This window comes from Clinocottus analis, unplaced genomic scaffold (genome assembly GCF_023055335.1).
Source record: "Clinocottus analis isolate CAN_PGR_092001 unplaced genomic scaffold, fCliAna1.0.p SCAF_21, whole genome shotgun sequence".
Lineage (NCBI taxonomy): Eukaryota > Metazoa > Chordata > Actinopteri > Perciformes > Cottidae > Clinocottus > Clinocottus analis.
Window position 1 is genome coordinate 7,930,890 of NW_027175943.1, and position 22,805 is coordinate 7,953,694.

The 22,805-nt window shown below is 41.3% G+C and overlaps 2 protein-coding genes across 8 annotated transcripts in view; one reads left to right on the forward strand and one right to left on the reverse strand.

Annotated features, from left to right (window-relative positions):
• Positions 1-120: 120 nt before the first annotated feature.
• sec24d (SEC24 homolog D, COPII coat complex component) lies at positions 121-17,505 on the forward strand. The gene is made up of 23 exons (XM_068587315.1): positions 121-197; positions 1,138-1,340; positions 1,917-2,019; positions 2,320-2,453; positions 2,609-2,998; positions 3,556-3,677; positions 3,834-3,945; positions 4,911-5,038; positions 7,122-7,260; positions 7,417-7,532; positions 8,460-8,584; positions 10,171-10,362; positions 10,686-10,779; positions 11,423-11,539; positions 11,717-11,887; positions 12,469-12,565; positions 12,666-12,811; positions 12,913-13,051; positions 13,607-13,725; positions 13,905-14,084; positions 14,215-14,406; positions 14,883-14,972; positions 15,547-17,505. The coding sequence occupies exons 2-23, from the start codon at positions 1,190-1,192 to the stop codon at positions 15,685-15,687; spliced, it is 3,198 nt and encodes a 1,065-aa protein (XP_068443416.1). The 5' UTR covers positions 121-197; positions 1,138-1,189; the 3' UTR covers positions 15,688-17,505.
• A 598-nt stretch (positions 17,506-18,103) lies between these two features.
• The window catches only part of kcnip4a (potassium voltage-gated channel interacting protein 4a), a 110,352-nt gene continuing 105,650 nt past the window's right edge, over positions 18,104-22,805 (reverse strand). For all 7 annotated transcript variants that reach the window (XM_068587321.1, XM_068587316.1, XM_068587318.1 and 4 more), the window contains 6 exons: positions 22,366-22,435; positions 21,762-21,832; positions 21,111-21,218; positions 20,405-20,509; positions 20,257-20,319; positions 18,104-20,174 (listed from right to left, as the gene is read on the reverse strand). In XM_068587321.1, coding sequence (XP_068443422.1) covers positions 20,127-20,174; positions 20,257-20,319; positions 20,405-20,509; positions 21,111-21,218; positions 21,762-21,832; positions 22,366-22,435 — 465 coding nt within the window. In that variant the 3' untranslated portion in view covers positions 18,104-20,126. The remainder of the gene's footprint in view (positions 20,175-20,256; positions 20,320-20,404; positions 20,510-21,110; positions 21,219-21,761; positions 21,833-22,365; positions 22,436-22,805) is intronic.

Here is a 22,805-nt window from a genome sequence, read left to right on the forward strand (position 1 = left end):
GTGTAAGAACGTTTGTTTCTCGTTAAGTATTTTATTTTGAAATACCTAACCGGAAACCTTTAGTATTTTCCTCCTTATAGACGCGTGTTTTTCTGTCGCGTTACGACGTAGCGACCGGTGCTCTGGTGGAGTTTGACGTGGCACTCTGCTTTCACTGAGGGCAACAGACAGCGAAGAGGACTCTGCCCAATATTCAGGTAAATACTATTACGACAATGTGTACACACGTAGCCAATACAAATATGCAATTCTGTCTCGTGTATTTTTAGATTTTTTTTTCTATTTAAAACATTTGTGTTGGAAATGAAGTCTGTGCAAAGGGAAAAAAAACTTTGCGGCAATTTCCGCGTAGCTAGCAAGATGTTTCCTATCAATGTGTCACGTTTATCAGCTCTGAGGTGCTGCTGTTTTGTCACGTTCACGGGGTCCTCAAATACGGAGATGAGCCGTAAATCGTGCGGTACTAACGTTCACGTTAAACGGAGGATAACATGCGTGTCCGTTTATCTGGGTGTGAATTGGAAGAAGGCAAGGGATGCTCAAATCTTTAGCTATCATAACGGTCTTTGACGTGGCAGTACTCGGAAGTGGCAGACGCGATTGGGTATGGGCTGACCAGTTAACCGCGGCTCTTTATTCTGCTTTATGGTTATTGGGTTGGTGGTGAAACGTGTTCAATTGCTTTATTCTGTCGTAGTAAAAAGGCTTTCATGGAGTTGTCAGTACGCAACTGATATTTTTGTTGACAACAGCTGTGCCGAAGTTCAACTAGTTTGAAAAAGGTGTTGTCACCCTGAAAGAAAGTCCACGGGGCAGGCCCATTGTTTTTATAACTTACAAATGTAAACTTTGCAGCACGTTTTTTAAATAAATGGCCTTAATTACAGGCCTGCATGAGTATTCATATTTCATGGAATTGTGCAATTGAAGAATCCTTGTTCTCATGTAGTCACCTGAAGATAATATGAACATGTCTTATCTCTCAGGAACCAATGTCAAAGGTCCATGTTACAGGCGTGTTGCTGATTTGAATGAGGTCAAATTTCAGGTGTTGTTGTGTGGCCTGGTAAAGTATACGCTAGATGTATGAATGTGTTTGAACACCTAACTTTACATTTCACTCCTTCAATTTCACAGGTTGTCAAAACCCATTGATCCTGGCATGAGAAGGCAGTAAAATCCCATCAAAATGAGTCAACAGGGTTATGTTGCCACACCCCCGTACTCTCAGGCCCAGCCAGGGATGGGGGGCTACCAAGGTGGATTTGGAGCGGGACCTGCACAGCCCCACTATGGGCACTATGGGGGACCGCCTCAGGCGTTTGCTGCTCCACCAACAGGTAAGAGACTTCTGCTCTTGTGTTTGGATTGTTTCTGAAATAACATGTTAGGCGTGCATTTAACAAACTCAATGTCGCTACCTGGCATTAGCAGCTCAATCTTTTCTTCTTTTCATTGTAGCAACTGGTGGGTATTCTCCATCACAACGAGAGAAGCCCACAATTACCAGGCTTTCATAGATGAAGGGTGCGGTTTTTGGGCTAACATGGATATTTTCAAATGAGGGGACGGAAGTGCTTCCTTTGCAGAATATGATTATTGGCTCATGACATGTCCTAGCTTGAAGCTGTTTAGTATTGTAATGTTCATTATGTTTATCTGTCATTGAGTGAATTCATTTGTCTGGTCTTTGATTTTATAATTGACGTGCTATAAACTGCAATAGCGGGCATGTAAAGTGAATGATCAAAAACCCTGTTGTCACTTACATCTTTACTGTTCAAAAGGCTAGACACATAATACGTCGTATTTGGAATCTTTAACAGGCTGTACTTTACTTGAATATACTTTATCAAAGATGCAATGAATGAATATACTGTACTATATAAACTGTATGTGGCTGTTATTTGCCACAGGTGTGATGAAACCACCAGTTTCCTCTGCCGCCGGGATGCCTCCACCTCTAGGGTCCAATCAGTACAATCCAAATGTCCAGCAGAACGGCGCACATCCACAAAGGTAACGGTTCTCACTAAACACCAACTGTTTGGACAGCTGATTTTCTCTCTCTGAAATCAACACAAGGAGAGTATGAGCAAATATTACAGTTGAAATGAATGAATGAAGAAAGATGTCTGCAGTTGATTAACCAAAAGAGGCCACCGTTTTTAGATCTTATCTATTCATTGTTCAACTGTATGATTGTCCAAGTAAAACGTTTTTATTTTAATCAGCCAGGATTAGACACAAAAGATCTAATTAGAAGATATAATAGCGACCACACTGTACCTGCCGTATATTAAGTGTTATGTTCCTCAGGTACCCTGCTCCTCCAGCCGGTTCCTCTTATGGACAACCTCTACAGTCCCCATACAACAACATGGGTTCTTCGGCTCCGCCTCCAGCACAGCAGCTCACCAATCAGATGAGTTCCATGAACTTGGGCAACTATGGTAAGTTTTCTATTTACTGATTTATACTCGTAACATATTATACAACAGTTTGCAGCATGCAGACAATCAAACAAAATTGATTATAGTATTTCAGTCGACAAGATGAGACAAGGATTAGAAAAATGACCACAAGATTTCACTCCGTGATTGTGTAGCCCCAGGTCCCATGCAGAGCCCACCACCTCCAACAATCCAGCAGCCTTTCCAAACTTCCCCTCCACCAGCAATGGGCCAGCCACAGATGCCTACAGGCCTGCAGTCACCCCACATGTCTCCACCACAGTCACCCCTAGCAAGCATGCCAATGGCAGGTGCACCGATGGCCGGCCCACCGATGTCTGGCCAACAAATGACCGGTCCAATGGCCGGTCCTCCAATGGCAGGCCAACAGATGGCTGGTCCTCCAATGGCAGGCCAACAGATGGCCGGTCCTCCAATGGCAGGCATGGGTAGACCCTTCCCCGGTCCACCTCCTTCAGGTCCAGGAGGTTTCCAGCAGCCTGGTCTCGGAGCTGCTGGTCCTCCAGGATACCCACAGCAAGCAGGTAACTGTGACACTGTAAAACAAAAATAATATTTCATCACACCAGTAAAAAAATAAATTCTTAAAAAGGATATTACATTTTTCTTTTTACTTCAGGTTGTGTTTGTTATTTCCTGGCAGTGATACTGGTACATGGCCAGTTATTTGCTTGGTGTATGGGTTCTGTGGTTTAGAGAAATCACCTGCTTGATGGGGAGAAATTAAAACAGGACATGGCGTCAAATCATATTTCTATCCACAAAGAAAAAAAATATTCACAACAGATGATGTTTAATCTATTCATGTCGTGTCTTTGATGCTAAGATCTCCTCTGAGGTTGCACTGCAACATAGAACTATCTTGTGTGTTGAAAACTTCTGTAGTACAGAAGCGTCTGGCAGGAGAGTAATCAATCTTTGTTCTATTCATACACATCATTGCTTATGTTGGAGGAGTCAGAACAAAACCTTTTCTACAGCCGACATATTTAGTCAAGAAAGCAGAGCTCTACTGCATACAAATCCACACCGTACCCAATGAATATAATTTAATAGCAATATATCCTCTTTCATTGTAAAGGTCAGTTTGGGGGACACATGGCTGGGCCCCAGCCCGGCATGCCAGGGGCCTTCCCTGGCGCGCCAGGCGGACTGGCTGGACCACCTCAGAAGAAGCTGGACCCTGACTCTATCCCCAGCATAGTGAGTAGACGACTAATCCCCCTGAGACTGCAAACCATGACATGCCCAACATTGCACATTTCTGTCTTAGCTTTCTGGCGGCTTATTAATTCCTCAAAAGATGTTTGGTAAAGGTAGTAAGATGTAAGACTGTAATGCGTAACTTGTCTGCTTTAGACTCAAGTCATCGAGGATGACCAAGTAAAACGAGGAGGACAGGTCTACAGCACGAACATCAGAGGACAGGTTCCACCTCTGGTCACCACCGACTTCACAGTACAGGACCAAGGTAACTCCTCATGACATTTCAACCTCTCTCCAAACACAACATATTTGAAGTTGATGCTAATCTGTAGCAATTGTAGGTGAAAACCCCATGTATACAGCATGTATCCTGTACATGTTGTTGTACAGATCAATTTCAGTATGTTGTCTCAGTTGTTTGTGGTCTTTACTTTTATAATTTATAGGGTTGTGCTTCAAATGCGGACATTACTTCGAAACTCTTTCTGGCAATCGTAAATTAAACATGGAGACTTACAGTCTATGGTGGAAGTTTTTGATTGAATAAAGGGAGAACTTCAAAAAATAATCTGTCTTTGTATGTTTAATAGGCTTCTGTGCAGAAGGACTGAAAACAGCAGTTGACAAACAAGCAACTGCCCTGAAATCAGTCCAAAGTGCATTTTCACCAGGGTCTTTATACACATAAGGACAAAGGGTCAATATAGTCATTTAATGATGCAGACATTTATGATTAGATATGACCAATCGTTGAGGAGAAGAGGCTTCACTCATTGAGGCTTATGTGGTCTTTTCAATTGGGCTTTCCGACTTGAGGGTACACTTGGTTTGGACGGATGGGAATAATGTAGACTAGTTAATGTAATTCTCTATAGCCAACACAGTTTGTCATGCTAAAACAATAGTTCCAGGATGCCCTAAGGTGTCGAGGAAGTAAAGATGGCGCAGGTTTAGTAGAGCCAGACATGATGCCGGTAGTTGAAAAGGAGTTCATCAGGGCAAGAGAGCCGGTTAAGCGCTCAAGTCACCAGAACATTTTAATACCAAGGGTAGCGTTAAACAAGTTCCATCACGTCAGTGAGAGAAAAGAGAATCATGTGACGGTTGTTCAGTAGAAGTTCAATGATAACCTTTTCCTCTCCATAGTCCACACTTATGTCTAACAGTGGGAACAGAAATCTGCTCTGTCACACTATTAATGTCATTGACCCTTCTGTTTGCTAATCTCAGGCAATGCCAGTCCCAGGTTCCTGCGCTGCACCACCTACTCGCTACCCTGCACTGCCGATCTGGCCAAACAATGCCAAGTGCCCCTGGCCTGCATCATAAAACCCTTTGCCAATTTGCCAAAGAATGAGGTAAGTCATTGGGTTATCTATTACTTGAAGCCAGTTGCGCCATTTGAAAAGGCAAATCCAAATAACATGAACAATACATAATCACCTGCTAAGATAAACAAACAAAGGGAGAGACTGAATATATTTGTTGAGGCTTTGCTGTAAACTTTTCCTGGTGGGCTGTAAGTCTTGCAGGGAATTATGCATACTAGTATACACCAGTGTCTTCCACAGATTGGGAATAATTTGAATGAAAATAATAGGCTGGGATACAGCACTGAGTCCAGAGTTTTGTTGATCGTTCCCCCACTCTGTACGTTTACACATTGATGCATGTGCTTCTTGCATCTACAAGCAGACTTTTGAATGGAATATAAATCCTACAGTGCAAAAAAAGATCTTCTTTGGTGTGCCTAAATTCTATAAAAAGGAAATATTGCATGCAACACAATTCATCCCACTTCAAAGCAATTTTATCCAAAGAGAACAATGTGTTTTCTAAATGCTGTACACTGTCATCCTGAGGACTCATGGAACTTACAAGAACACTTGTGGGAGACTGTGTTCTTCTGGAGTGGGAAATCCTCCACTAGAGATACAATTCTGATAATTGTATGAATTTGTGGTATTCTCCCATTTTAAAAAGAGAAAGGAAAAAAAATCCAGTTGTTACAGCAATTCTAGGCAAGTTAAGGCCCAAATTGAGATACGTGGTCTTGTTTTTGATTTCTTCTGTTGCATTTACTTGAGAATTTGGGACATCTTTTAAAATATTCTTCCAAAATAAAAGCCAGTTTTGACACAGAGCATGCAACCACCAAAGTAGCTTCTCCTTTTTAATAGGATCTCGCTGTGTACTACAAAAGTTAAGTTGTCCTGTGAATGACCTTTTTTTTGGATCATATGTGGTCCAACAATCCTGCCTAAGTTATGTTCCCCCTCCATTGGCCTTGTCCCAGCCACCCGTTGGCCTTTTTAGGCAATGTTAGCTTTCTCATCTGGCTTTAGGCTAATTAGCTAATGTCAGATCTACAGGGACTAAAGTTAAAACAACCACTCAGATTGTTTTACATCTAGTACAACACGGAGCATATTCACTCTTCAATTACACCAAAATAGTCAAACTTAATAAAATCTGAGTGTATGCATTACTCAAAAGCACTTAGAAGTTGTATGCATTGTTTAATCATCCACAGCTTTTGTTCTCGGCACTAAACGACTCTAAGATAATGTAAACACTTCTGCTCTCCACCTTGAAGTCTAATAATACACCTACTTGCTACCTTGTATGTATGTCTGATTCATTTGAAGCAAGTTTAAATTTAGTGATTCGACAGTTTCCATCTGCAGGCTGCACATGACAATCCGTAACAGTGCTGTGTATTAAACGGCTTCATGCTACGCCTTTACGTTTCATGTTGAACAAATGTTCTGTTTATGAAAGTGCAGTGTGTATTGTTTGGGTGCCATGGAACCACAGAAGCTTCAGACAGCATGCGCGTGGTCTAAATACAGTACACCTTGCATTGGATATTGAAAGGGAGCTGGAGATCATCTAAACTCTGTTTGATGTTAATAAATTGTCTCTTAACATAAATCAAACATTGTATGTTTTTTTGGAAATCAAAAATTAGATGGGGATTTTGAATTAAAAAATGTGATTTATAAAATTTGTGATCAATCATAAAATAACACTGAGACAACATATTAACTATATTAATGGTAGAATTTCAAAGATAAGCAATACTATATGAATCTAGCTGTATTTAGTTTTACGGCATTGCATTATCATTTAATACTCACTTATACTTCCTGAGATAGTGGGGATCAACCTATAAAATTCATAAATTCAACAGTCTTGTTACAAAAACAAGCAATAGGTATTGTGAATAACGCTCGTTACAATGATCAAACAAATCCATTGTTTGTAAAATCTCATGTTTTAAAATGTATTAATGCTATTTATTGCAGTCATATTGTAAATAAACCATATTCCTTATCTTATAGCTGTATCGTCAGTGTCCCTTTCAGGCAAATATTTTTGAATGAGGCTTAACTGTTGCCCGTAATATCTTGTATGTTGTTTGTGTGCGTCCCGAAATAGACTCCTCTGTATGTCGTGAACCATGGGGAGACGGGCCCAGTCCGCTGCAACCGCTGCAAGGCCTACATGTGTCCCTACATGCAGTTTATGGACGGGGGGCGGCGCTACCAGTGTGGTTTCTGCAACTGTGTCAATGAAGGTAGAGTATGATGCAGAAAACAGAAAGGGATACATCACTTTAACTTCAAAGAGGAAAAGTTATTTCATGTATTTGAAAAGGAAAACAAGTGAACGTTAAACTATGACTATAATGCGCACAGGTCTGTATTCAATCTGATTTCTTTCTCTCACGTAGTGCCGGCTTTCTATTTCCAACATCTTGACCACATGGGCCGGAGGGTGGACTTCTATGAGAGGCCTGAGCTGTCCCTGGGATCCTACGAGTTTGTAGCCACCCTGGACTACTGCAAGGTACAGGGAAACGACTCCAGACGTATCAACCACTGTGCACATCATGCAGAGTGGATTAAGTTAATCAATGGATTCAAGCCTCGAATTCATGGATTAAATTAAACGGTGTAAAGCAGATTTAATACAAAGATGATTTGACACTAAACTAAAAGTTGTCACTTGAAGTGGAAGGTTTTCACAGAAGTCTGTTTAGTGTGATACAAGACCTGCATCCATAGACTTATTGTTGCATGTCTGTTTCTGAGGAACATTTTGGCCCCCTACATTATTCATCATGAGCTGCTTATCAAAACTGATGACGTGACAGTGTGCAACTCGGTTGTTTTGCAAACACTTGAAAGACAGCGAATGCCAATCACGTCCACGTCCCCATGGAGGCCGTGGCTGTTGAGAACAACAGAGAAGCTGGCAAAGCTGAGTCACTTCACTGGCCTACTTCTGCTCTGTTTATTAAAACTTATATACGGCCTCTGCAGGGCAGCTATTAAACAAAACCTGCAAGGTGATTGTCTTGTCATGGGTCGTTACTGTGGAAACATAACAATGTCTTACAGACAATCCCCTCACACACACGTCATTGCCTTTTCATGCAGGAATTCAAAACTGTCTTGGTCTCCTCACCGTTTCTCCAAGTTGTGAGCACGCACCAACAGAAACTAAATCCCTGATATTTGAGAACTAATAACAGAAACGGGAGGTTTATGGGCAGACCCTAGGTCCGGGGGCTCCGTTATGCTATGATTGAGACCGTAAATTAGAAGATACCGAGGAGAAAAGAGGAATATTTCATAGTTTGTTCTGGAGCTTGTGAGCAACTTTCTTCATTTACTTTTGTCATCGGGTAATTTTCTGCTGCGTGCCTATCATGCCATGTCAGCTTGAAAAATAGCAACTAATTAATTTCACCTGCTGCCTTCTCTCAAACAGAACAACAAGCCCCCGAATCCTCCCGCCTACATCTTTATGATCGACGTGTCCTATAACAACATCAAAAGTGGACTGGTCAAACTGATATGTGACGAGCTGAAGACTCTGCTGGAGAATCTGCCCAGGTACAAGCAATACATCAGAAAACACACATGAACATAATCTCACAGGACACGGAGGAATGCAATATGCATCATCTGCTCCATGAGGTGTTGTTCATCTCCAGAACTGACTGAAAGAGCACAATGCAAAAGACTACTGTCAGGTTTACACAACAAGCAAACTATTTGTTCTCTTTTGCTGAATATCCCTGCATGAGGTTTTTTCAGATGGTGGTCATTGGTTAGGCAAGGCGCCACGGCTGCCGAAAATAGAAAATATTATAGTGCAGGCTCTCATCTCGGAGTGGCATCTAAACAAAAAGCTTTGTCGTGCACAATACACTGGTTTTGTGTTGAGCATGAGTTTTTTTTAAATTTATAACAGAGGAGAGGAGTATGCAGTTCACCTGGTTGCTCCTAAAATAATATTCATTTTCTCTGCTTCAATAATGCCAAAAGCAATACATTCACATTGGTCTGCTGCCATGACATCATCCTCAAAATACTAAGGAGACGTGTTCTCCAGATAAGGCCCCTCTTCAGCTGTGTTTGCAGCTCGACTTGACTCGGCACTGAATAAAGTAATTGGACGTGCCTTTTCATGTAATTCTGCAATGTTTGCCAAATGTATGGTTTAAGTCACTCAAAATAAGCGAGAGCCCCGTTTAATTAGATACAGATGTAGACATACCAGAGTTACCAGATTATCATACAATCTGAATAGTTTTTTCCCCCAACAGCACCTGTAACTAGTTGCTGTGGGCTCATAGTTGACCAGTGCAATGTTTCACTTTGAAGGATTTTGCAGCAACTGTTTTAAGCCACATTACGTGTTCCTCAGTGTGTGCGCATGATTTAAGAACAGAGACCTACAAAGTGCAGCTGGCAGTGTTCCTAAAGAATGCTTTTAAATGACTGTGATGGTGACCGCTCTATGGTTTGGTCCAAGGTTGCTACCCCATCCTCATTCAGAGTGTTCTGGTAGATGTCAGGGGGTTTCAAGTTTGCATAATTGAAAGTACATTTTTACGTATCACTACAGTTTCAAAGAAAAGTACATGTTCCCTTTAAGTAGGTTCCAGAAAACCTCAGAGGAATTTAATTTGGAAAACTATTTCCCTATTGTTTTCTAACCGTGTGACTTGAGAAGCAGTTCGAGTGCAATACTGACAGAAAATACTTAAATTGGATGCATGTCTCACAAGTAAATGAGTAAAGTTGTTTTCTTCACCAACAAACATTTACTTGGTTTTTATAAACCTGCAGCAACCATTTCCTTCCTCTCTTTGGATCACCACTTAGTTGGTTGACAAATGGCCCTTTTTTTTTTGTCAAACAGTGCCCGAGAGGGAGGCCATCCCAAAGATGAACCAGATTTATTTTGCATTTCATTACATTATGAAGTCAGAGCTTCTATACTTTACTGTTTTATAGAGCAGCAGCATTACAGTGGTGGTAGAAATAAAGTAAGGTCTCTCAGCAACGACTGCAGGACAGCAGTGGATTATTAAAACATGCAGCCGTTGTTGATACCATTTCAACTGACTTACAATGAAACATCCTGGAATTCACTGAGGCCTGTTCTCTCTCTCCCTCTCTCCCTCGCTCAGTGAGGAAGGTACAGAGAGCTCTGCCATTAAAGTTGGCTTCGTCACCTACAACAAGGTCCTCCACTTCTACAACGTGAAGAGCGCTTTGGCCCAGCCCCAGATGATGGTGGTTTCAGACACAGCCGAGATGTTTGTCCCGCTGCTTGATGGCTTCCTCGTCAACTATCAGGAGTCAAAGGCTGTTATCTACAAGTAAGTTAGAAAGTGTCCTTCACTTGTGGAAGGCCCATGTAGTAGAGAGAGATTGAGGCATATTTATCCCAAGAATTCTCAGGAGTTTAATCAAGCGAAACAAAAAAAAAGGCATTTATTTGATATCCCTGGATGGGAAACTGATTTAGTACAGAGATTAACATGTCTTGGTCAATTATTTCCAGAACAAATGTTTTGTAAGTGAAAAGATAAAAGACAAAACAACTTAAAGTGTTTTACATTTCAACCAGACGTCGTCGTGTGAGCAACAAGGCTTTGAGAACAATGTGACCAAACCCTAATCCTGTCCCTCTCCCCTCCAGCCTCCTGGACCAAATCCCTGATATGTTTGCAGACACCAATGAGAGTGAAACTGTCTTCGTTCCTGTCATCCAGGCCGGCGTGGAGGCATTCAAGGTTAGCCACAGTGTGACATCTGTCAACATGGAGAGGGAGGAGTCATGCCTGGCTGTTATAGTGTTGCTTATAGACTATTGTGAAAGATCATATTAGTACAGCGTACTATGGTAATTTTCATCACCATACCGATGGATTCCAATAAATTAGCATCACTAAAATGCAACCAATTTAAATCTAAAATAACCCCCTCAAATTCTTTTTTTTCTATTTGTCAAATGCGTTCAGAGGTAGTGTTTACTCAACTCTAACAACTCAGACGTTTCTTTTTTTTCTTCCTGATATGTTTGTATTTACTTTGAAGTCCAAGAAACTTTGCCAGTAATATGAGGTCAGTGTTTTGGCACACAGTAAAGGAAAAGTTCACACACAGCTTTTAATTGGAAGCAGTTGTTGCAATACACAACAGCGAATGGCAAAGAGTTTGGGTACTGCTTCCATCTTTATCTTTTCCTTATCAGTCGGATTAGCAATCTTTTAAAAACAAAGTGTATGATTTTTAGGAGGATCTTGTGGAATTCTGCACCTTGTGAACTCATGCAGTCATTTTTAAAGCTATAATAACACGTCATCAAGGAACACAAAACGCACCTTCTTGTGATCTCTCATTTTCATATCTTTCTCATTTTTCTCTCCCCTCCAGGCAGCTGAATGTAGCGGAAAGCTCTTCATCTTCCAGTCCTCCATGCCCACTGCTGAGGCTCCCGGCAAACTGAAGAACAGGGATGACAAAAAGCTAGTCAACACAGAGAAAGAGAAAGTGAGTCGTTTCTGTGGAACTTATTCTAAAATGCAGACTGCTGGCAGTTTAAGCCAGAGTAAAAGCTTCAGGCTTAATTGCAGTGAGTTGATTGGATGCTAACTTTGAGTTTCATTTGAAAACTGCAAATGCTGCAATTAGGAAATGCTTCATACATGGTCATTTATTTTTCCTTAGACCCTGTTCCAGCCTCAGAAAGGAGTGTATGAGCAGCTGTCTAAGGACTGTGTGGCACAGGGCTGCTGTGTGGATCTCTTCCTCTTTCCAAATCAGTACATGGACATCGCAACCATGGCTGATGTGCCCTCGCACACCGGAGGCTCTGTCTACAAGTACAACAACTTCCAGGCAAGCACAGCTGGTTACAGTATGTTCGGGCCACTGAAAACGCATGCAAAGATGCTGCAAGCTCGCCACATCAAGGATATGCAAAACTAAGTTTATTTCTTGCCATTAGACTAGAAAGTCAAATAAAGCCTGATAAAAGCTGGTTAACTTTGGTACAGTACCAAAAGTCTATTTTTGACCTGTCTCACAGGAATGGTGCAACAAGCGTGGGAAAGAACTCATACTGTACAAACGCACCACACATAAAGGCAATACAACACAATTTAACACACACAAACAATACCTATAATAGAAAGGTGTATCATAACAGTACATTGTAGCTGTTTAACACGCAACAGTACAGCCTTTTATTACTATTAAACAATATATAATGTAGTTTAGTGTGATATAAACACTCTTTGTTGTCTATTTTGGCACACATTGACTTTTCATTAAGGTTATCTCTTTGTATTGAACTAAATGAGTTCAAGGCTTATTGTCACTGGTGAGGGACTAGTTTGTGACAATACCGCCATCTGCTGCTTAAAAAGATTACTACCATTACCATTTGCTGCTGACTCCAATACACTCGATGTTGGCAGGTGGAGACCGACGGGGAGCATTTCCTGAGAGACCTCAGAAAAGACGTGCAGAAGAGCATCGGCTTTGATGCCATCATGCGTGTTCGTACCAGCACAGGTAAGGAATCCGCTTTCAAGACTTCCCACTTGGTACGTGCCAATGTATCACAGAGAGCTACCTCTCTGCAACTCAAACTGCCGTGCACGTCTGCCCTCAGGTTTCAGAGCCACCGAGTTCTTTGGTGCCATCCACATGAACAACACCACAGACGTAGAGATGGCGGCGGTGGATTGCGACAAGGCGATGACCGTAGAGTTCAAGCATGACGACGCGCTCAGTGAGGAGATTGGGGCGCTCATGCAGGTACATGTTTTTTTTTTTTAAACCACAGAAAAAAAGCTGTTTAGTCAGGAGATAAATCCCCAATGTTTGGCCATAACTAATGCTTGGACTCTATTTCCCAGTGTGCCTTGCTGTACACCACTGTCAATGGACAGCGCCGTCTCCGCGTCCACAACCTCAGTCTCAACTGCAGCTCGCAGTTGTCGGAGTTGTACAAGAGCTGCGAGACCGACTCGCTCATCAACTTCTTTGCCAAATCAGGTGACCGTCCTCGTCTTCTGACTGAAATTCATTTTGATCTCGTCCACACTTGCGGATTAATTTCGCGCTTTAAGCACAGATTTTAACACATTAGCCAAATGCAGAAAAGCTGTATTTTTCCTCCCATGATTCATGAGCAGTAAATGACTATTATCAGGGAGTCATTCTGTACAGTCGGCTTTCTCTTTTTGAGGATGTCATGCAGTGCAGATGTAGCCTGCTGATGTACTGCAGGATTACCCATCGCATTACTCAATAATCTACAAATACTCACAGACTTACGGGTAAAGAAAGAATGAGGAATGGAAACGAGGACCACATGTTTCAGATAAAGTACAGATGACAATGAGCCTTTTTGTCATCTGGACATAGTGAGCTTTAAGTACAGCTGTATTACTGACCTTCAGTTGCCTTCTTTAATTTGTCCGGCTACTTTTCAGCTCTGTCGTCCTCTACCTGATTTTTCCTCCCCTACTTGTTCTTAGCTGCCAGTTAAGCCCGTTAGTTCCTCTCCCTTGCCTGTCTTTTACTGAACCTTTCCTCATGCCCTCTCAGCTTGCCGTGCCATATTGAACCAGCCTCTGAAGAGCGTGAGGGAGATCCTGGTCAACCAGACGGCCCACATGCTGGCCTGCTACAGGAAGAACTGTGCCAGCCCCTCCGCTGCCAGCCAGGTCAGTGCCGGGCAGCAACCTGATTGAAACTGGTGGAATTTAGGTTTTGATTTTCGGATACAAAGACTTCTTTTGTCTATTACACATGTGATACAATTAATGTCTGCAGCCACCGCGTTTTATTATACATCCATCTCAGAAAGTAACGCTCATGGTTTCATGCCTTTATCCCTATGTAGCTGATCCTGCCGGATGCCATGAAGGTGTTCCCGGTCTACATGAACAGCCTGATGAAAACTGCCCCCATGGTCGGCAGCACAGAGCTCTCAACGGACGACAGAGCCCATCTCAGGATGTTGATCATGGGCATGGGGGTGGAGGACACACAGCTGCTGCTCTACCCACGCCTCACCCCACTGGTACAGGACAAACCTACATACAGTGTCACTTTTTTGGATCACCATCTTCTCCCATTTCTTTTTTTTGTACAGTCAGCATGTACTTATTCATTTCAGACTATTTCATCCAATATATTTGTTGTTTTTTCAGCACAACATGGACGTCAACGCCGAGGCTCAGCCTCTGCCAGTGCGCTGCTCGGAGGAGCGTCTGACAGACTCTGGCATGTTCCTGCTGGAGAACGGCCACTCCATGTTTCTGTGGCTGGGCCAAGCGAGCCCTCCGGATCTCATCCAGAGCATCTTCAACCTGCCCTCCCTCGCCCACCTGCAGGGACTCGTGGTCAGAATGCATTCATTAGCGTTTCCTCCTCAATATATGTGTAAACCAAATGAAGGAGTATGCTTCTAGGAGATATTAGAAACTAAATGTATTAGCTTGTTGGTGCATGTGTCCATTACTTAATGTTTGGTAAGGCAAAATGTCCACTTGAGATGATTTTGATCCAAATAGAAGATTAACTCTGGAAATTTAAATTAAAATGAGCCAACACTATTAACCACACAAAGTTAAATGATGGACGTATTCAAGGTAGACCTTAAACATAGAATGAATCAAAGACCGCAAGAATTATTATTATTATTTCTGGTAAAAGTAACTTAATTAAACATTGGTTTGAAGTAATCTCAGTTTATTAAATGAAGGATGTTCGTTACAATCCTACAATCAATGCATCATGATTTATCAATATTCTTTGATAGCTTAAAGGAAAACCCAAACTAGTAGCAGAGTCTTATTAACCCTTTTCTTTTCTCCAGAGTGCGCTGCCAGAACTGGACAATCCATTATCAAACAAGGTCCGATCCATCATCGATGGCCTGATTGAAAAGAGGCCGAACTCTATGAAGGTAAGAAACCCAGAGCAACAACAAAGTCCCTCATTAAAAAACAAACATCCCTTTTCTTATTTTAATACATTTTTCTTAGTCTAAAGCTCATTGCCATGCAGCATGTATTGATCTCTGCTTCCCTCTAGTGGCGCTACAAAGTAAATGTTACAGCCTTATCTTTCAATGCAAACCACTTTCTCAAAGTACAAGTCTAGAATGCAAATTAGATTTTTGTAGAAATGGACTGACTAAAATGTTTAGTGTACTCTAAATTAGATGGAACACAATTTATTGAAAAGAAACTTGTGTAATTTAAATCTTGTTGGTACATTGCATTGATTGTCCCCGAGCACAGCAGGCCCAGTGTTATTGATGAGTTGGCGTGGGTCAATTAGTTAGAATATCATATATTACTCTGAATCCATAGAGACCTATGCTATCCCAATCCATAAAATGAAGCAAAAACACATGCAAGGAGAAAACCAAAAGGTCATTGTGCACGCGGAGCACAGCCGGTATTAAAAAAATCCATCGAGGTCGGACCAGAAACGGAGCGCACTATGCTGACGTTTTCCTCCCCTTTCCCTCTCAGCTCAACATCGTGAGGCAGAAAGACAAACCAGAGATGTTGTTCCGTCAGTTCCTGGTGGAGGACAAAGGCCTGCACGGCGGAGCTTCCTACATGGACTTCCTCTGCTACGTTCACCGAGAAATCCGGCAGCTGCTCACCTAACCCCGCCCCCAGAGAGGCCTGGGAGGAACTCGCCATGGACTGTGCACAAACCTCACAGGGTCAGTCTCCGTTGGCTCAATCTTAAGGATGGTCCACAGAAAGAAAGAAACCTTTTCAATGTTTCACAAAGACAGAGGAAGGAAACCAGGAACCAGGGAGAGCCTTTTGAGATTTAACCTTGAGAGTCCACAGCTGCCTTTCCAACTTGCTTTTGTCACCCTTAAGTGTACGTACACACAGTATGATCTTCAAATAACCACTTGTCACTTGAAGAACTTCTAAGTAAGACGTGGACAACACATCCAGCATTTCCCGCACAGATACTTTGCGTGATGAAATGTGGAGACTGGAATGAGATCAGTGTCTGAGGCTGAAATGTATTTTGGCATGAAGCCCATGGGCACAAGCAATACACACACACACACCACAGGGAGGTCAATTCAGTTTTACATTCCACTTTGAAGGTTTACAGGCTCAGACAAGAGGTTATTTGTGGGCAATACTGTAGCTGTTCACTTTGGTAATCAATAAAACTTGCCAGTCTTTGTTATATATACAAGTCTCAATAACTCCTTTTAAAATCTTAATCTTTTTTTTTTTAAACAAATGCTCAAAAAAATTGGACCATATTTAAATGACTTAGTACATTCATATGTATCACTTGTGTTGTCCTTGTGGTCATTGAATCATAAGCATACACAAGTAGTGCATCTACTTTATCAGGTTATTCACAATTTAGCCAAAATATTCCAGCTGCTGCCGGGACTGAAAGTGTATTCCTGTCATTACCATGCGAGTGATGCGACGCGTTCGATTGGCACAAACCCACAAACGAACCAAAAACATCATTTCAGATTCTCTGAGAGCAGAGTCTGTGCAGTGACGCAAAACACGCTTGTTTTGGCTTTCTGAGATTACAATGAAATGATCACAGCTGTTGCTTTACATGGAGAACAAGGACGAACTGGCGCGTCCTGATAAAAATGTTTTTCATTTTTCCTCCACTGCACCAGTTTATGAAGAGAGGCAAAAGGGAATGGATGCCCAGAGAGAGGCATCAGCGGAAAGAAGTTTAGGGACCAAATATATAAAGCTTCAACAACAATCCAATAATGTTGGGAGGGATTCACTTTGGGCAATACTTTCCAACAATGCCATATTATTATGAAAACAACGACCAGCTGACAAATCTGACAGGACAATATAACCATCATCTATTGGACCATCGGATTTGTGTCCGCCCACTTTGCTTCAACCCAAACTTTTTACATGAATATCTATACTCTGCATAATAGTCAGTAATGGTATGTAACGGTTCCGTCTTGTGTACAGCAATAGCATCGTGCTGATTTATTGAGATCATTTCTGTGTAATTCATGTATGCATTTGATATGTACGTTGTACGATTCTTTGTATGTGTTGCCCACAAAAAGTCTTCGTACATGAAATACACCGTGTTTTTTCAAAATATTACCATTTGCCTTAAGTTGATATGATAGTTGTTAAAACGTACACGGAGGTATATGTCTGAGACGTCTACGGCTGATTTCAATCGTTGGTTTGTATGCAAACTTATCTCAGGTAATTTGAGTACCTTTATTAAAGTTGGAACAAGTGATTTCAATATAACTGGAAAGATGGCCAGATGTCTTTTTTTTCTTTTCTTAAGTATTATTACTACCTATGGACCTTCATGGGTCTGCCATGTATATTTTATTCCATAACAGTCACATTTTTGCTTGTACAGGAACTTCTAGCAGATGAGGAATTTATCTTTAAGAACATGTTTGTCCAAATATTAATTATAATAAACACAGAAAAAACCCCGACTGTATGTTGCTTTCAAAGAAAATATATTCAATGTACAAATTTAATTGACATAATTCAATGCAAGCCAGAATTACAGTCGGCATCTAAGGTTGCACTAATTAAAACACATTCAGTTTGCTGATTGGTGGCCGCTTTCCTAGAAGTGAGAAATCTACTGTGCAGCATACAACTCCACATACATGACTACAGACACAAGTACATGGGGGTTAAGAACAATATACATACAGCAAATTATAATGATTTAGTTTTTTTCATGAACCTTTATCCAGTCCAGGTGTGTTATTCACTTGCCACCATGAGGGGGCAGCACATGATGAAAAGATGCCTTTTGATCCCCAATATGATCTGCTTATGTTGGACAATAACACGACATCTTACCGTAATGATGAACAACATGCACAATGAGATATTACAATATGTATACTATGTCAGTCCTAAAAGATAGAACTCCTCCTCTCGGATATCTAACGGATATGAACCATTTGTTTCTTGCTAAATTCCACTTTCAGAGCACATTAGATTGTTTTTGATAACAATGTAATTCATATTCTCGAGCCTTTAACATGTATTAAGTCATTTAACACAATTTCTGAAAGTTTGAGGTGTATAGTTTATTTTTTTCTTCACTTGTGTCAGAGATAGCTGACTTTGGATATGTACAGAAGAAATGTAGAAATAATTCATTATTTTCAGAAACAACATTTCTACAACCACCGGGATATCTTGCAAATATGCTAAGAAGTTTTCCCTCCATTGTATTAGTAATGCTTCATAATCATATTGCTGAGGGAAATGAAAGAGTTGTCAGTCAAACAGAAAACAATTGTACAAACAGTAAGGCACACAAACACAAATCAAAGGGGGGAAAATGGCAATTTCCTGATGGAAAAATACAGACGAGTAAAAAAAACTTGACTAAACTTGGAAATAATGACCAGCATGCCTCACTAAGAAGATTTGTTTGATGTTTGTGATACTGTATGAAAACTGAATGAAAAACAATGATGAATCTGTCAAATGCTGCAAAGTATTCACCAGAAACCCACCAATTCTCAAGTGTATGTCAGATTAACGGCTGGTTTGATGGATACTTCCTGTATCCAATATCCAAGTCATTAAGGAAAAGAAGAAGAGAAAAAGTCAGATTAAAACACTCAGTAACTTACTTACATAATGTCCAGACACTTCAGTGATCCAGTGGATTCCAACGAGCAACAGGAAGTCCGTAAGTCAGACTTGTACCCAGCATGCCTTGCATTTGATCACATTCGGGGGCCAAGCAAAGCTTTAATCACATACAGCAGGAACCGATCAGGCTGGACAGGTGTGGGCGGGACTTTGGCCCACGGGACGCAGAGGAGGAGAACAGCAGGAAGAGGATTCGTTGACGCCCCAGAAAATACAAGTATAATACAAAGTTACAGTGTTTGTATCATCAACAATCAGACCCCACCGCCCCTTTCTTTTAATAAACAGTGAATCATATGAACAAATCTAAAGACCTGACATTCACCCGAGAGCAAACTTTCATTTAATACTGTACAACCAACAATCTTTTGTACAATGTCCATAATACCATATAAATAACCTCAAACACTGCTCATAGTGGAACCTCCTCAGTGTTGCATGAAACAAAAATAAAAACATATTCATAGATGGTTTACTTTACAGAGAGAATATACATACATGGGGTAAAATGAAATGCACTGAAAGCAGCGTTTATCTCATGACAAAAGTTCATCGTCTACTGGTATACTCGTGGTAAATATAGCTACCTGTGTGCTTCTGTAGACCAACCGTCGATATTATGGTCCAATTTGACATCAATACAATCCTTGTGTTGTCTCATTCTAGTTGGCAAGTAAACATGAACAAAGTTGTAAAGTTTCTCATAGAGTTCTTATCTAACGCTTTATCGATGCTATATACACTTGAAAATGGTAGAATGTATATTGTTTTTTCTCTCTTCTCTTCCTCGACAGAGCAAAGAGCTCACATCGGTTCACTAGGTTGGGGTAAGAACACTCTGGAATTGAGAGCCAGTCTGGAATGTAAAATCAGAGAGGGGCGTGAAGTTACCATAGATATTTTGTTCTTTTTAATGTTCTTTATGCTGTATAAAGTCACAGTGATTTTACTTGGCAGTAAATACAACAAGTCGATGCTGCAACAGAGTGAGAGGCTCCCTGTTTAAACCTCTTCATCCCAAATCTCCCCCGAGTGTTTATAATGTTGGAGGCTAATGCACTTTGCAGCGCTCGCTGTTCAGCAAATAGAAAGACACTCTAGAGACAAATGGTGGAAATCAACCTTGAAGCGAAGATGCGTCCATTTTGAAAATTTAACCCAAAACAACTTTTTTTTTTCCTCTACTCTCCCTTTCTATTTAATGTCATAAAATTCAACGATTTATTTACTAAAATGTTCAAAAGGCAACTCATTCCAGAGGGTTCGCACCGTACTGCCGACTCCTCCTCGTGGCCCACGGTAATGAACAATATTATATCTATGATCAAAAGTCTGCATAGCACACTGTACAGAGTACGAGTCCAAGTCGGGCCAAGCTTAAGATGGCGTTCTCTTCCGAAGCCTCCGCGGTCCGCCAAAAGTTAAAGAACGTTTTCAAAGAGGTGCATTGATCGCATGATGTTTTCATCCTGCGCAAGAGAAAGGAGGTAATCAGAAAAGGCGAGCGTGCCGACAGTCGGGAAGGAGATGTGTCGGGGGTGTCTAGCTTACATTTTGGCAGCAGTCGATGAACTCGTCGATGGTTACCACTCCGTCTTTATTCTTGTCCATCTTCTGTTGGAGACGGACAGAGAAAGAGGGATGAAAAAGCAGCCTCTCTACAGTGGAACGACATGTATGGTGCCAGAGACACACTTGCCTGAAAGAACACTTCTACATGCTGACGGGGCGTCTCTTCCTTGAGGACAGGGTATGTGCATTTCCCCATCATGTCGTAGATGGCCTTCATGATGTCCAGCATTTCCTGCAACACACAGAAAAGGGTCTGCAGAGCGTCTTGGCTTCATGCGCCTGGCATTTTTAAGCTAAAGACAGTTCTGTAATGAATGTGAATGGATACTGTGGCGTTGGAAATTTGAGCAGCACACATGACACTGGGGATGGTAAGTCAGTCCTCTACCCAGGTCCCAGCTGATGAAATAAATATCTCACATAGTAATTGATGGATGGCCATGACATTTTATACATTTATAAGCCAAGAGGATGAATCCTTATGACTTTCATTCAGATGAGAGGATTTCTTCTGGCGCATGAGGGGGTTTTGAGTCCAATGTCTCCACAACTATTGGAAGGACTTCAATTAAATGTGGAACAAACATTGATGGCCGCCTCGGGCTGAATTAGTAATGAATTTGATTGATCCCCTCTTTTCCATTTTGGGCCGTCATCCATTAAAAACTAAGGACCACGCCTCCAGTGCCTCTATAGTCTAATGTTAGCATGCTACCAAACCTAGAAGCTAAGAAAGGTGAACATAGTACACTTCACATGTGTTGAACTTCAGCTTATAGGCATGTTAGGGTCGCGTGGGATTTCCACTGCTGACACCGAGTACAGGAACATACCTCTTTAGTGATGTATCCATCTTTATTGATGTCATACAGGTTGAAAGCCCAGTTGAGTTTTTCCTGGATTGTGCCACGCAGGAGGATAGAAAGGCCCATCACAAAATCCTGCAGCGAGAACAAGAGTCACTGAGAATTAAATGAAATACACAGATTCAAAAACTATCTTTTAGTAAACGAGCCATGTACTTGAAAACCTATGAAAGCACATTACACGTAAATAGTATTTCAGACAATTTCACACAACATTTCTGTCACATATTAAATTGAAAATCAAAAACTCCTCGTTATTCAAGTTATTAACAGTCTCATAATCTGTGTCGGCCTTCAGGGAACCCCCGTACTTCTGAACTGAATGGACTGCACGTCAGCTCTGGTTTGGCATAATGCCAGCTTTTCTGTCCTAATAAGCAAATGTATGCTCTTCATAAATATTAATCACGTGTTGAGAGCATCCCAAGTAGACTTTCTTGCGCTCATTTAGAATTATTGGGGTTGAAGATTACATAATGCTCCAGTGTAAAGCCTTTGGGGTTTGGCGGTGTCGAAACTTTTTCAAATGTTCAGTTTGAGGTAGTTTTGGAGGAAACGTCGGCGATGGACAAGACAATACTTTGTTGAGGAATAGAAATGTGACAATACTTGGCTTACCTCAAAACTCACAGAGCCATTGTGATCCGTGTCGAACGCATTGAACAAGAAATGCGCGTACGTTGAAGCATCTGTGGAGGGAAGGAATTCAATTTTTAAAAAAAACATCTGTTGTGATTACAGCTCAATAAGACAACAGCAGAAAAAAAACAACTGCAAAACATGAAAAAAATACTTCAAACGAAAGTTCTGTCGGTTTTATGGACAACTTCAAAGAATCAGCATGTGTTTTCTTTCATGATGAGAGAGAACAATATGCTTAGAGCGAAGAGTTTTATCATTGGGAGTTCTCTTTGGTGAGCCATTATGATTACTGGTTCCTCTCTGAACAGATATATCAAAGCCTCCTAATGGTTTCTCTTGTTCCTCGGGTAGAATCTCTGCGTAATGGTGAGAGCAAACAGTGAGCAACTCCAACTGCACGGACACAAACTACTTCCTCTCGCACACATTTTCCTGGATGGAGGTTTTACTGAAAAGTACTCTGGAATTGTCTTTCTAAACACCAGAGAAAAGCAATCTGCATCAGTCGGACACACAGGATCTGATAAGAAGCAGCGACGCAAGCGGCAAAAACAAAGCAGGAGGCTCACATGACACAAACCTCCTTGCGGGAAGAACTGTGCGTAGATGTCTTTAAAGGTATCTTCGTTGACGATTCCACTGGGGCATTCCTGGAAGACAAAACGGGATCGCAAAGGCCGTTCAGCATCTGTGTTACAGCCTTTTTAGAATAAAGTCCTCGCCTTAAATATGGGTTAAGACATGCCAATCATGGTCCAATATACAACACAAGTGTGACACTTGGCACCTCCAGTGCACAGACTTAACTGAAAAGTACATTTTCAGTGGAGAAGGAGACATCTTGCATCCCATGGTTACATTTGGGAAATGAGCAATAATTAATTCTGGATTTTTTTTAATGAGGTAGAAGGAAGAGAGTTTTTTTTTTTCTCCATGTAAAAATACAAATAAATAAATTGGATTATTTAAATATGCCTTAAAAATGTAAGAAGCTTAATTTAAGCCGGCCTTTCAATGTGG